General features: G+C 42.9%; 1 protein-coding gene across 1 annotated transcript in view; it reads right to left on the reverse strand.

Annotated features, from left to right (window-relative positions):
- Positions 1-14,992, reverse strand: part of slf1 (SMC5/6 complex localization factor 1) — a 36,041-nt gene that overhangs the window by 11,332 nt on the left and 9,717 nt on the right. Inside the window, exons 15-17 of the mRNA XM_030417212.1 lie at positions 13,542-13,621; positions 7,648-7,740; positions 6,244-6,426 (exon numbers count right to left, since the gene is read on the reverse strand). Coding sequence (XP_030273072.1) covers positions 6,244-6,426; positions 7,648-7,740; positions 13,542-13,621 — 356 coding nt within the window. The remainder of the gene's footprint in view (positions 1-6,243; positions 6,427-7,647; positions 7,741-13,541; positions 13,622-14,992) is intronic.

Raw genomic sequence — 14,992 nt, forward strand, 5'->3', positions numbered from 1 at the left:
AACAATCCTCATGGCCAGCAACGCAAAATCATCTCCTTGTTTTTCAATCAACCTTCAAGCCGACAGAGGAGATTAACTAAACCTGGAAAGCTCCGCTTTGTGGATGGAAGAGAATGTTATCCACAGTTGTAAATTCACCGTTTAAATTACTATGTGGTCCTTACAAATAAATATACACCGTAAAACTCCGCCAGAACCTTGCTGATGAAAGAGGACAGCAAAATAAGCATGAATGGTTCAATGTTCCATGGCCTCTGCCCTTTCCTTTTCACTGGAGCGGGCTCCGTGTGGCCTTCATGCTCACTAAATGCTGCAGCTATTTAAAAAGGGCAAAATATGTTTGTATGTGTTCATACACTCGAAAAAGGTGGTGCTGGGCAAAAGTAGCCTGCAAGAAACCTTTGGTAACAAATTGCAAAATCATCAGCACCCTCCTTTGATCGCCGCTGGCCCTCATCTATATAAAGCACACATCTGAAAAGGGGTCTCTCCCTCCTCTTAAAGAACGTTGAGGAACACCCGGGGAGACTGTTGGATTGAGCTCCAAACTTAATCCTGGCAACCACCCCAAAACACAGAAAGAAAGGTTGGTTAGGAGGGTTTGGATAGCGAGAGACAGGCAGGAAGAGAGGAGAAAAGAAGGAGAATCAAGTCAAAAAATTCCCAGCGAGGGAAAGTCCTTGAAATACAGCCCGGAGAAAGCTGCAGTTGAAACATCAACACACACAAGTGAAGCCGAGGGCTCCAAACACAGCCTCACCTCTAATAGTACAAGTACTCAGTTCCTCGCAGTTGCCAGTTCAGGACCCACAGGGAAATAAGAGCTGAGCAGAATGAACTTTCTTTACCGTACTGACAGTGAAGAGGCCCAAGTGTGTCTAAAGCGCTACCTGTGTGTGTGTGTGTGTGTCGTGTATCTATGACAAAGATAGACAAACAGACAGAGACAAACCATGACTGACTACAGCGGTCCGAGGGGACCGTGTGTTTCCTGTGCCACTGAGCAAATGACATCTTTCTGCTCCACAAACACTCGTTCACATTAAGATCTGCAGGGACCACGGGGCGCTGTGCGTTAACCACGCATGTGTGTGCACACGTACGAGAGACGCACAAAAACCCGGGGAGAAATTGAGGAGGCAGTCATGTAGCAACCTCTCCTGCCGTCGCTGAACTTGACTCAAGCCAAACAATTAGACAAAAGAGAAACGACAGAAACGCATTTGCACACACCTGAACAATTCTTTCTGCTCCCGTACTCTTTCCCCTCTGAGCATCTAAATGAGGCTGTGTGTGTGTGTGTGCGTGTGTGTGTGTGTGAATGTGTCTGTGTTTACAAGTCGAGGTGGACTGGCTGTGCTTACTAACACGGTGGGCTGCATTGAGACGACGCCATCAGCGATTACGCTCACAGGGGCGAGTGGTGACAGCTTAAAGGCTCTTTTCTCTATTTCTCCACCCCTTTTGCTCACCGACACGCCTCCTCTGTGTGTCTGTGTGTGTGTGTGTGTGTGTGTGTGTGTGTGTGTGTGTGTGTGTGTGTGTGTGTGTGTGTGTGCCAGGTCTGAACTGCACAGCTAAAGGCTCCGGGTCATTTTCCATTCCAATCAGGGCTACCGGCTGCCCTGGCCACCCCGCAAAATCTCAACACTCGTACCAGCTGAGGAAGGGGGTACAGGGAGCGTCAGCAGGCGAGCACACACACACAGACAAACACACACTCACACGTACAGATGCTTAATTGCAACCCAGCATACACTCATTACAGCATTCGAGATTCAAGAAAATATTTGTGCATGCATACACATATACCAAAATATATAGCCAAGGACACCTCAACACCGTGTAAATTTCTTCTTTTTTTTCTTTTTTAAAAGCCACGTGCACGCAAACACACTTATACATGGGGTCATGAGGGGGGGCCTTGGGCAACGGGTAGGATGGGGGGAGGAGAGCAGAGTCAGCCTTGCCCTCAGCCATGGCATCCTTTCCTTGCCAGCTCCATAAGCCTGGAGGGACTGAGGTAGAGGGGGTTGGGGGTGGGATCCATCCTTTCCTCCCCCTCTTACAATTCACCCCTAAAAAAACACACACACACACACACACACACACACACACACACACACACACACACACACACACACACACACACACACACACACACACACACACTCGTACAGAGCCCAGGCCTCCAAGCAGACAGGCTTACAAAGGGGTGAGATCACTCCCAAATAAAGGCTTTGTTGGTGTGCCAGTGTCAGCATTGCCCTCTCTGGCCTACCAAAACCTTGGCAGCTTGTTTCAGCCGGTCTGTTGGAAACAACTAGGACGGCAGGGTGAATGCCTCAATGAAAATTATCGTTTCAGGAGGTGCAGCGGGCACCCCGAAGAATAAAACACGGGAATACGATAAATAAAAAAAAGAGAGAGGAATGCAGATGGCCCACTATCCTGTTTTACTATCATGGGAGACTTCGAAAAAAGTAGTCTGATGTATGGGCGTTAGAAATGCAGCCACAAGCACAAAAAGTAAAAGAACTGGAGTGAACAACAACATGAAGATGGTTACAGTAACTAAGCATGATGTAGCCCCAAAGCTAAAACTTTTTCCACATTTAACAGCTTGGACTTAAAGAAAAGAAAAAAAAAAAGAAAAAGAAAAAAGTCAGGCCAATTGACGGTGTCCATGGCAACCACATCACGGATCAGGGAGAGACACTATAGCCTGGAGTCAAGAGGACCACCTCCTCATCAGCTCCCTGCTGTAGCCTTTAGACAACCCGTCATCAAGGTGTGAGGAAATAGCAAACAGTCAGGAGAGAGCGAGCGAGAAAAAGAAGTATAATGTACAAGCCTGCAGGTGTTTCAGATTGGGAGTATTCTCAGTCCTGTTGCTCTGCTCTGTCCCTGCGAGGAGACCTGGCCTAGACAGCAGGCCAGACGTCTGCTGCACACACACACACACGCACACACTAACATACACACATACACACGCTCTCTTCCTCTTCTAATTTTACAGATACAGATAGCTGCTTCTTCCTCTGACCTCTTTTAATTTGCTCTCCCTCCTGTTCCTGAGGAAGGGAGGGGAAAAAAAAAAAAAAAAAGGAGCGCTCTCTTGTTTCCTCTCCGGGACTAAACAATCCCAGTCTAATTTATTTTTTGAGGACAGAATATGTACATGTGTTAATGGGAAAGTCGAATCAAATTAACTATAATTAGTCAAACTGAGAAGTGAGCGGAGGCAGAGGTACGTTACATGGGAGACTTGTTCAACGCTGGTGGAATGACACCCCTTTACCCCCCCCCCCCCCCCCCAAAAAAAACGCACACACATTTCCTCTGCCACCTGCTGCCGCGCACCCAGCGACGCCACCCTCTCCTGAGCTGACACCCGTCACGCTTCCTTCAACCCTCCCTGAGCTCAGACTGTATGTGGCACGCAAACATGCAGGCACACCAGCCAGTTGTGTTGTGACACATTTCACACAAAAAAACCTGCATGTGAATTTCGCAAGCGGCGGATCCTGACTCCTCTAATCTTGTCAGGAAGACATTAACAGACATCTTATGAGGTGATGCTGTAATCTGTTTGGACAGAAACTGCAGAGCAGGATTGCATGGAGATTATGAAGACAAGCAGTGGGGGCGGAGGGAGAGATGGTAAAGATGATCTAGAAATCATACAGTGAAGAGGCAGACGACGGCGACGGTCTCTGGGGTTCAGTACCAATTCTGTTTGTCTTGGGCACACTGTGTGTGTGTGTGTGCAGCTGTAGGTAACAAAAAAAAACTCCAATTCTCATAGTTTCGTCTTTTAATGCTTATCTAGATAAATAATCACATTCTTGTCTTATCCTCACCAACTGACCTTTAAACAAAACCACAATGAAAATACACGTGTCGGCGCTTGTACTGCTCTTCGTTCTATGGGAAGTTAGAAATTGTAATATTGTCTATTTTTTGGTTTTGTATCAGAGAAGTAGCTACACCGAGGGCCGACTGTTGTGTCGCCTTACGTCTCCTGCGTATCGCCCCAAAAAGCTGCACTTGAACACACCGCAAATACTGCTACCGACGGCCAGCAAGCAAACCATTGCATGATTATGCAGCAATTATTAAGACCATCACTAATACAGACGCTTCTTATGTAGAATATGTTTGATTAAAGTCACACTAAACACATCAAATGTGTGAAATCATCCTTTCTTTTTTCCGTTTCTCTTTTTGTGCACTGGTTCCCTTACCTGAACAGCCAATCAGAGTGATTTCTATCACAGACGACCAATTCTACACGCTCAGTCAACCAAAAAGTTGCAGACAGCATGGGACACACCGAACTGACTAGAGTCATGGATGCTCACTGACAGCCCTGACAATGCCCGGTGTTGACCTGCTGTGTCAGGGCCTTTAACCTCAAACCTATCCTTTAACCTATCCTGGTTAAATAACAGTTAAAAGAATTAAAAAAATAAATAAATAGGCAAGAGATAAACCCTAATTTTTGTTCCGAAGTATAGATGAAGCCCAAAAAAACCCTACATCAACATGTTCCATAATGCAAATCAACTGCATCTTTGGTCCGATCCTCCATGCTGGGTAAATGCCCATGAAGAGTTAGGCAATCTGGACATAACATAAGCGTTTTGATCATAACCACAGTCGAGTTCTAAATTGCAATCTTTTTTTCTTAATTATAAAATACCCTGAAGACTGCAGCCAGACTTCAATTATCCTATAGCCTATGAATTTCTCCATTTGCGCCATTTAAACACAATAATACATGAAAGATCAGTTAATTTTTTTTTTGCACGAGCTCCTCCTCTGCCATGCCGCTAGCCATAACTCGTGTTGCATTTCTTACGATACGTCACCCAAGGAAGAGCAATTAATCCGTCCAATCAGCACAGATAGTCAGTGAGATTTTGGGAAGTTTGAAAGGAGGACATACAACACCACAATCTCTACAGTTCACCTGGTAAGTAGATTGCGGATGCCTTTAGAATTGATCACAATCTAAAATTGTCAAACTGCCCACCGTTATGAAACTGTCTTTCAAGCTACATGGCCCACGTCTGTAGGGAAGGATTTATGCCAGACGACATCAGGTCGTTTTTTTTTCAGACTCTGGAGAAGACGTTATACAACAGCTTCCACAGGCTGAACAATAAATACTTAACTTGATGTGTAAAATCAGTGGAGTGGCCCTTTAAAAGCCTCGCCATCAACAGGTCCCCTCCTCCAGCAGGAGGCTAGTTAAGATAAAACTGCCCCTGCTAATAAGGTCGAAAGCAGCATTCAATCTGTCAGTAAGCTCCGCTACATTTGTTGGCTACATTAAATTGAAAGCTTGTCTTGGCTACAGCAGCAGTGACACGCCGCCCACCGCTGTAGTAAATCATTAGCTAAATGGCTAATTCTACAGATTAGCTCTCTTGGCAGCCGACTGGCTAGACAAGTTAAAGGTGTTTTATTTTAACATTATATGATTCCATCAGTGTGACGGGGACCATTTGGTTTAATGAATCATTTCAGGGAAGATGGATTGCACAGAGACATGAAAACAGTTGAGTATATCCCATCCAATTAGGAAATGTACAAACATGTAACATATAGTGAGAGGAGGAGTTTTTAATTGAACCTGCCTGAGTAATGGTATTGAGAAAATGAGTAGCGCTGAGACCCATACCAGTGTCACAGCTTCAGCTTAGAAAGGAAATACAGACACAACCAACATTAAAATAATGGAAGATCTGGTCCTGTTCTTATTGGCAGAGAAAAATTTAAAGCAATAGCCTTACCTTATATACATATATGCACCATGATACACAAAGGTGCATATATATATTTTCATATAAATCAATTTACGTATGTTTACCATATATCTCTGAGGCTGACCGAACGGTGCATTAATGTGCCTCCATCCATCAATCCAATCCCAATCCTAAATGTATGCAAAGCTGCAGCCAACTTTAAAGTGTGGATGTTGGCGTTCACCACTTCGAGGGCAAACCACCACGAATATATTCTCAACCTCTGCAAAACACGACCCGTCACGTAAGTACTGATGTGCTGCTTAGCAACCACGTTAAAGAGCAATATTACTTGGTAACATAGTACTTTTTTGCTATCATAACGGTAAAACTGCAGTTAATTTGTGTTAGCTACATCTTATAAAACCCATATTTTGTGTGATGCTGTACATCAGATTACGCTCTAAAAGTACTGGTGAAGTGCACCCACCTGCATGCTCCAGTAGCATTTTGGCGATGTCCATGTGTCCGTTCAGCAGGGCGTCGTGCAGCGGACTGACTCCACCCACCTGGTTATTGAGCACAGGGGCGGGGTGGTGATGAAGCAGAGCCTCCACACACGTGGTGCTACCATGGTTGCACGCTTCGTGCAGGGGCGTCCAGCCTGCATGGTCTACAAGGTCGCCGAGACAAGAACACACAAACAAGAACATAAATAAATAGGAAAGATGAATTATCTGGAAAAAAAACAAACTGTTATCTGATATATTTTAAGGTGAACTGGTTAAATACATATTTAAAAGATGTCTAATATTCAAAGACTTAGCTTTCTTCCAAGAATTTACATGGAAAATGGTGACTAAAGTGCAAGTATTGATTACATATCAGGTGTAATTACAATAGATGTATTGGACAATGTTTAACTGGAGAGTCCTGAACACAGATTTAAAATTTGGAGAGACTTGTGGCATGAGCAGGCTAACCCACTTGGTTGCGGCTAACTTGTTGGTTAGCTCTGAGTGGCTAGCAAGAAAGCTAGCAGGGGCTAACTGGAGGAATCCTAAGCCAAAATTGGGCGAAGACAAATTCCAAATATTTTTTTTTACAATTGTTTTTTTCCATTAGTTGAATAACAAAGCACATTAGACTGCTAAAGACTGATTAGCTATGGTTACGGCCGCTATTTAAAATTCTTGTTTGGGAGTTATTAACAGGTCCATGTCTTACACAATAATGTAAAAATCTGCATTTTGTGAAACGTTAAAGTACTTCAGTCGATCATGTTTTAAAGTGTTAGTTACTAGTTAAACGGACATGGTCGGACAAATCCTAAAGAGTAAAATGGAGTAATGGGGATCTGCTCAGCCTCCAACGGAAATGATTTGCCTCAGTTAACATGGGCCTCGTTTTGGGAGACAACTACAAAGTGGCAAGTGGCAATTTTACCATTTAGCACATAGTTCTGCCTAATCACATATTGGACATCAGCTCTTACGTAAGCCCCCTACTGAGACGCAAAGGGCAACTGCAAAACCGGAGGAACCCTTTGAAACGGCACATTTCAATAAAAGGAGGGCAATTCATTATATTTGACCTAAAGGGACAAAGAAAGTCACTCTGAAATATCAAAAGGCATCCAATTCACTTAGCAAAGTCGCCATAAAGCTGTAAATCGGAGTCTCCAAACCCATCCCGCTCTTCCTAGACACACCCTTTACATTTTAGCTGAAGGTTAACCTCAATGATGACGCACACACACTCCTATTTCTTCTCTCCTCTTTTTTTTTTTCCCTCTCCAGTGTTAATCGCTCTCCGAAAAACCCCAGAGCAAACAGTGGGAGTGAAGTGAGATGACGGTGAGACTGAGGTTACGGAGAAAGCAAGAAAGTCTTACCTTTAATGTTGACGTCCGTGCCAGGGAGCGCCAGGATCTGAAGCACCGTCTCCACTTGGTTCCTCTTGCAAGCTCTGTGGAGGAGGGTCTCTCCTTCGACCAGGACACACAACGGACATACACACCCAAAAGAGAGGAGAGGCGGAAGAGAGAAGAGAGAAATCCAAAAATTAGGGTGTGCCCGATGTCCTGCCCATTGTCCCCCTCCATATGGTGAACACACCAATAAAATACCACAGAAATGTCCCCAAACACCAAAAAAAAAAAGCGCCTGACCTAAAAAGTACGACCCGCCAATGAGGAAGCGATTTAAGGAGAGTGATGAGAAAAAGGGGGGAGATCTTTCAAGGGAAAAAAAAAAAAAAAATGGAAGGAAAAAAAAGAAATTAAAGATGGATAGTTGGGCTAATTCGCGTCGCTCTTCTGCTCTTTTATAGACACAGAGATTTTCCCACTTACACCCCGAGCCCAACAAAGTTGATATCGGGGCAGTCGGCGAGTGAATGAATGTAGTGGTGAGAAAGCGGTCCTGCTTCCTGTCTGCTCGTCCCTATATTGTTACTTGAGAGGAAGTTATGCTAGACAGCCCACGCACAAAGCCTCGAAAAGGATTCTTCACAGATCCAGGGTTCAAAAGCTCCGCTGGGCATTGCCAGTGTCGCCACGTGATATTTAATCAGCAAACTACCAAGTGAACAGCCACGGAAGAACCCTCTCATGGATTTCATTTACATTTTTAAACACAATTTTCTTCTCCCCTCTTTCCCCCCCCCTTTTTTTCCTCTTCTCATCTTTACCCCGTCCCTCACTCTTTCCTGATACAATATTAAACCAGGAATATATTAGTGGGCCAGAGCCCCCTCTTTTCATGTATGGCTGAACTTCAGAGGGAAGTTAAAGGCCAAGCATGAGTGGCTCTGTGCTTGCCAGTATAATACAGAACTGCAAAGCCCATAATAAATGCTTTACTAGCTCTCCCCAGGACGCCACGCCTGTACAGGGGCTCCACTCCAGTGCGCACAGAGCACAGACCGGGGCAAAAAGTGGTGGAGGAGGAGGAGGAGGAGGAGGAGAGGGGAGGGAGAAAACAGGGGGACAAGAAAGAAGAAGCAGTGGAGAAGAGAGTGAAAGGGTTTCTTGCATTTCAAAGCATATGAGGGCAATATTAAAAATGCTGCCTCCTATTCATTCTGATGAATTCCTTTCTTCCTTGAGGTGTCTTTGAGGATGCAGAAGATGCATTAAATGCCATTCGCCGGTAGTAAAGAGGTTGAGAGTGGAAGAAAGAAAAAAAAAAAACGTGAAATGGAAGGAGTTTTTTTTTTTTTTTTTTTTAACAAAAAGAGAATCTTTTATGTTCTCCCCTAGCAATGTGATGCAAATCCAAACAAGCAAGAACTTTTGACACACACTTTTTCTTTGAGATGCACGATGATATCAGGCCGATAAATTATCTGCCTGTTAATGGGAAATATCCGTTATCAGCCATTTATCGTATTTGTTGGAATTCCTAGACGATAATACAAAGCCAAATTGCTTTCAGAGACTTAACAAGCACAGCATCACAGTCTAATACCGTAGGTGGGGAAATGCACTTTCACAGTTGTGATCCGCCAAAAAACCCAGACAAGAACAAGACTGGGAAGAAGAAGAAAAAACAAAAAGAACAACAACAACAGCAAGCGCAGCACACAATACATGTCCCCTAAGGCTTACAAGAGGAGAAAAAAAAGTTTCAACACAACAAATGTTATAAGAGTTTTGGAATATTAAATCACCCATGTTTGCTCACCACATCTAAGCCTTCCTTACCCGCAGGTGTGAATAAACACAAGGTTCTTAACTTCTTTAAAAAAAGGTACAGAAACGATCGGTTATCTTACCGGCATCAGCCTTGAGAAGCAGGCAACTAAAGGTTCTTGCTATTGGCTGAAAGAAATTGATACATCGCATCCCTACTCTTTCTAGTGCTGATAATGTCAACTTTAGACTTAATAATACAATACATACAGCATATCATAATAATTCCCTGCACATTACATATAGAAATGTTGCTGCACAAGCCTCTACAAATGTACAAGATCAACACTAAACAGACAGATGACATCAACAGCGAAAACCAGTTGCTGAACAGCGACAGACATCGAATAAAACCGTTTTTCTGTGTTATTTAGTTTATCATTCAAGTAACTTTGTGTTTACTTTAACACCTGTTCCTTTAATTCCACACGTACCCCTAATCTGATTGCATATCAGACATACAGTAGATGAGAATAGATGTCAATAATTAAAACAACTTCTACTGGAAAAACATCCAACATATCTCATGTATTATCATATTATGTATGATTAACTGGTAATCGGTTTTCCAGGCAGCTGACTATCAATTAAAGAATCAGTAAAGTCTTACCTCAAACCTTAGAAACACTTTGAATGCTAAAATTTGAATGCTAAAAAAACATTCAGATGAATGAAATCACACAAATTAAGGGACTTTATATTGCAGACAAACACATTTGCCATGAACTTTTGCAAAATGTTAAATTCAGACACAGTCCACTTGAAGATTAAGGGGTTACTGTCCAGTGCAATAACCCACAAATATATTGTATTTAATGTATTTACACACAACAGTGCATGGTTGTTTGCGAGCGCAACACCAGAAAGCAGACACTCAGAAACGATTTTGACGTCAATCAGTGATGGAGACCGATAGTTCTAATCCAAAAATATAACCACACTCAAATAGAGGGTGGAGTCCGGTCTGAACTACAGTCCCAAATGAGTAAAGCTGTACTGTGTGGCACATCAGTTTTCTACATGGGCTGCTGTGCTATTACCGGGCTCTAAAACGATGTGATTAAACACCCATTCCCCTACACCCTGTGTGTACACATCCTCGCAAATGCCAGGACCAATCCACGCACTGTTAAATCACTTTAATGGCCCCAATTTGGACACAACGCCTCTATTATAGGGGTAATTGCATGCTCAGCATTTACAAGCACGGAAAGGATAAATCCGCCTGTCCTTTTCTATAAATCCCCCGTTTCACACTTTAATAGAAAAGTTAAATGTATGTGTTGCTCTTTATATCCCTCAGTCTGCTTGCTATGCTCCTGTAAAGTGTCACTTGGCCCGCCGATCTCCGGACCAGAAAGCTGCTGGAAGCCTGTAACAATGCTATTTGTGAGGAATGTGTTAGAAAGGTATTCTGCGCCAGTTATTGGACGTATTTAAAACTATTTGAAGACCACTGCTGTCGCTGGCTCTGAGAGCAATGGCAGCACGTTAATTTCCCCCAGATCAAGCTTACTGCAGCTTTCACCGCGCCTCAAAAGAATTTACTGGCATTAACGTAAGTGACCATTACTTTAACATTCCGCTTGTGGAGATTTTAATGTGAGATACGTTTATTTAATCAGTGGAGCCGTTATGTCACCCTACCTACAAACAAGTTGTGTGACGCAAACACAATGTCTCATTACTAGTACTCCGCAAATCCTCAATATGAAAGCTTAAAAACACTACAAGGTGGTTTGTTTTTGTAAATATCTTGTGTTTTTCTATTCATTTTCTATTTTGCTTTATGCATATTTTTCTGATTCTTTTTCCTGTACTGTTGAATCTCGAGCTGTCATAACAAGTGAATTTTGGGATGAAAAAAGCCCATCTAAATCTTAATCCTAATCTAAAATGGCTATGGAACAGTTTCAGTTTAAAATGCTACTTCGTTTCTATATGTCCTACATATGCAAACAAGGTCATTAGTGACAAGAATGGCTTTTTTTGAATAGTCAGTGAAGCGTTCAGTTATTCTTAATGCCTGTCAACAGGTCTGACTCTGGCTTGGTCTGATAAAAATGTCATCCTCTGCAAGTATAGACGGAACACTAAAACAAATTGCTTCACCACCATCATATTATAGTAACTAATCTAACAGTAACCCATGCATCCAACAATCAGCTGTGTTTAAAAAAAAAAAAAAAAATTATATATATATATATATATATATATATATATATATATATATATATATATATATATATATATATATATATATATATATATATATATATATATATATATATATATATATATATATATATATATATTAAAAAGTACTTTACATCTTTTTTTTACTTGCTTCCAAAAAAAGACAAAACACAATGTAGATTAAACAAAGTTAAAGATTTGATTGCTAGCATATGTTTTTCAAATGTCTATAGATATTTCAGAAAAATAGAATTATTATGAATTGGTTTGGCCACGATGATCGTGTAGTTCCAATTGGATATTTTGAGATATTTCTTTACAATGGCACATAGAGGTGCAATAGTTGTGAGTGATCAGGCACATATTAAAATCAATATTCACTGCAAATCACTGGTTAGAAAAAAACCCATATGAGAAGTCCTTCAAATACTGACAGCAGGACAAATGTTGCTGCATGACAACTCAGTAAACTTCATCTGCTGCGGAAGACCAGCCGGTGCAATCGAAAACTACAGATCAGCTACTAATGGACACTGTGGTGAGATTATTTTAGCCAATATCAAGTGTGTTAAATATATTGTGATTAAAAAGACTTGCATTTATCATTTACATCATCTATCAAAGCACCAACTTCGTAGATACTTCATTAAGTTTGATAAAGTTGCCACAAGTGCTAATACTGTGCAATGAAGTATGCAGTTACAATGTTTAACACTCTGAGCCGGGGTGACATGAAGCGAAAAGCAAACACAAACACAGCAGGTCTTGTTTGACAATCTACATACAGTACACTGAGGCTGATTTAGATTGAAATATCTGCTGAGCCTCCAGAAGAAGCAAACACGGAAATCGAATAAGAGAGGTTCATCCCAAATCCCTCAACCCCTCTGAGCTACTTTGACAAAGATACTGAAGTTCCAGGAGGCGAGACAGATGCTCCAAAGCAACAAAAAAAAAAGTAGCATATAAGAAAGTGAGCTTACATATGTGGGGGGAAAAAGCCTGTAAGAGAAAGAGAGGGAGGGAGAGAGAGAATGGGGTGAGATGGGATGGGATGAGAGGGCGAGAGGGGAGGATGCTGTGCCGATGGTTCATCAAAAATTAATGCCGACCGCATCGGTATAGAGATCACGTAGTGGAAAAACAACACATGCCAACAGCCTTGAGTCTCCTGCCTCTCCCACTCCACCACTCCCCCACTCCTTTACCCTCCACCCCTCCTTCATACCAGCACAGGGCCTTTCTGATCAGGTGGAGGGGGGAGATATGAGCTCTGACACCTTCGAGAGTTCACATAGAGTGCCATGCCTCTAATTGCAGGAAGTTCCACTAGTGCAGCCGCTGTATATATGCAGCGCTCCCCTAATTGCTGCATTTAATATCTCCAAAATGGAGATCTGAGGCGCACTCTGCTGCGTACTAATATGTGGTATTGTTTTGTGCGAGAAGGCCATTATTTCTGCCCGCGCCACTCACATATGTATTACTTTTTTTTTTTTTTTTTTTTTAAAGGTGAATAAGACATGAGGAAAAAAGAAAACAAAGAGCGCAGTGTTGCGTTTCAAAGCGAAAGGAGGAGGAGGAGGAGGAGGCGGTGTAATACAGAGGTGGTAATGCGGCCCAAACCCGGCCCCAAAACACACACGTCAGGCTGAATGATGCAGCCAAGTTGCTCCTACAGCTGACGAGATGGAAGCATGGTCCGATGCAAATCAATCACTCTTTACATACATTATGTGCTCTTCATTAAACTGAAAGTGATGACAGAGCTATCATGTTCCTCTTTACTGATGACCTAGTGCAGTGCATCAGTCCATTAAAAGTCTGCTCCTTGCAAATGTGCAGCTATACTTCCAAGCAGCTGTGTGTGCGCGGGTGTGCGCGCGTGTGTGCCGTACCTGCTGCGTTGACTCTGTTCAAACCTCTGGGGATGTTCTCTTTCTCCGGGCATGTTCCATTCACCAAAGAGCTCTGAGCACTGTATGGAGACATAAGGACATGGTCAATGGGGTTATGAGAAAATGTGTGTGTGTGTGTGTGTGTGTGAAACCTAATTCAATGAGAGCGCCCATGATTCACATTTACAAGTCCAAAGTTTCAATGAGTGACCATATCAGCATGACAGTGAGGAGACCTGGTGGTATAGAGAGTGGAACGGCCTTCTCTGTGCTGTGAAAAGTGCCATTAGCAAATGAATCCCTCGTGGCGCCGTATCATTTCATATGAAATCTGACAATATCTGTCAAACCCCTACTGTGTCGGCCACACACACACACACACTTCACACACCCAATCCTCCATTCCCGTCTCCAAAGCACTTTTCCTCCCACTTAACGCCTCAAACGCACAGACGGAGGATTCGATGTGAGCAAGCACATTAGGAGGAATAACTAGTAAAAGAAAGTGAAGCCTCTTCAAAGTAGTGGCGTGCTAATAGCTGTGGGCTGTCACTAGTGCTGTGAGTGGGTATGGGAGATCTGCCTGCATGAAGCCTGACAGGTGTCTGGAGTGTATACGTCTGTGCACGTGCGCGTGCGCCACATTGAAGCGGAGTGCCATCCGTATTACAGGGAAGAGGCTTGTTCCCTGGTAATTGGCTTGTTCAGAAGCCAGGAAGAAGCTCCCAGCAGTGAGGAGGAAACACACGTCCTGTCACGTTGCTTGTTATTAGCAGGGACAAGGCTGAGAAGAGATGAGACAAGCTCTGTGTCTATGTGTGTGTGTGTGTGTGCATAAGAGAGTCCATAAGAGTGTCTGGGACACGGGCGGGCCACTTCTCATCTCGAACCACTTCACCCAAGTGTCCCCTGTCCATATAGGTTGGCAGCAGTGGAGGTTGACAGTACTTGGCTTGTATACGCCCTGGTCTCTCCTTCCCCCATGGTCTTCTTTAGGAGGCCAGCATGCTGTCAGTGGCCCAGATATCAATTCCGGGCCTGGGGCAGCATGTGCCCTTGGAGGCCGACTCTCAAGAAACTTGTTTGCAATAATGGAAGTGATGGGGAAGTGCATGTCGACTGCCACAATGAGAAAACGCTATGCATCACGTTATCTACTTCATTTAATTCCACTAAAAATGAAACACAACCATCCTGTATAATCCGTCTCCACTGTAGGGCTGCAACAAATGATTTTCATTATCGATAATCTGCCGGATATTTTCCACAATGAATCATTTGGTCTATACGATTTCCCAGAGCCCAAAGTGAAGGATTTAAACTGCTTTTGTTGTCCAACAATCATTCCAAAATGACAAAGAAAAGCAGGAAATTCTTCCCTTTGCTTTAAAAAATGACCTAAACGATTTATGATTACAAAAAAAGTTGGCATTCAGATTTCCTTTCAATCA

This window comes from Sparus aurata, chromosome 5 (genome assembly GCF_900880675.1).
Source record: "Sparus aurata chromosome 5, fSpaAur1.1, whole genome shotgun sequence".
NCBI lineage: Eukaryota > Metazoa > Chordata > Actinopteri > Spariformes > Sparidae > Sparus > Sparus aurata.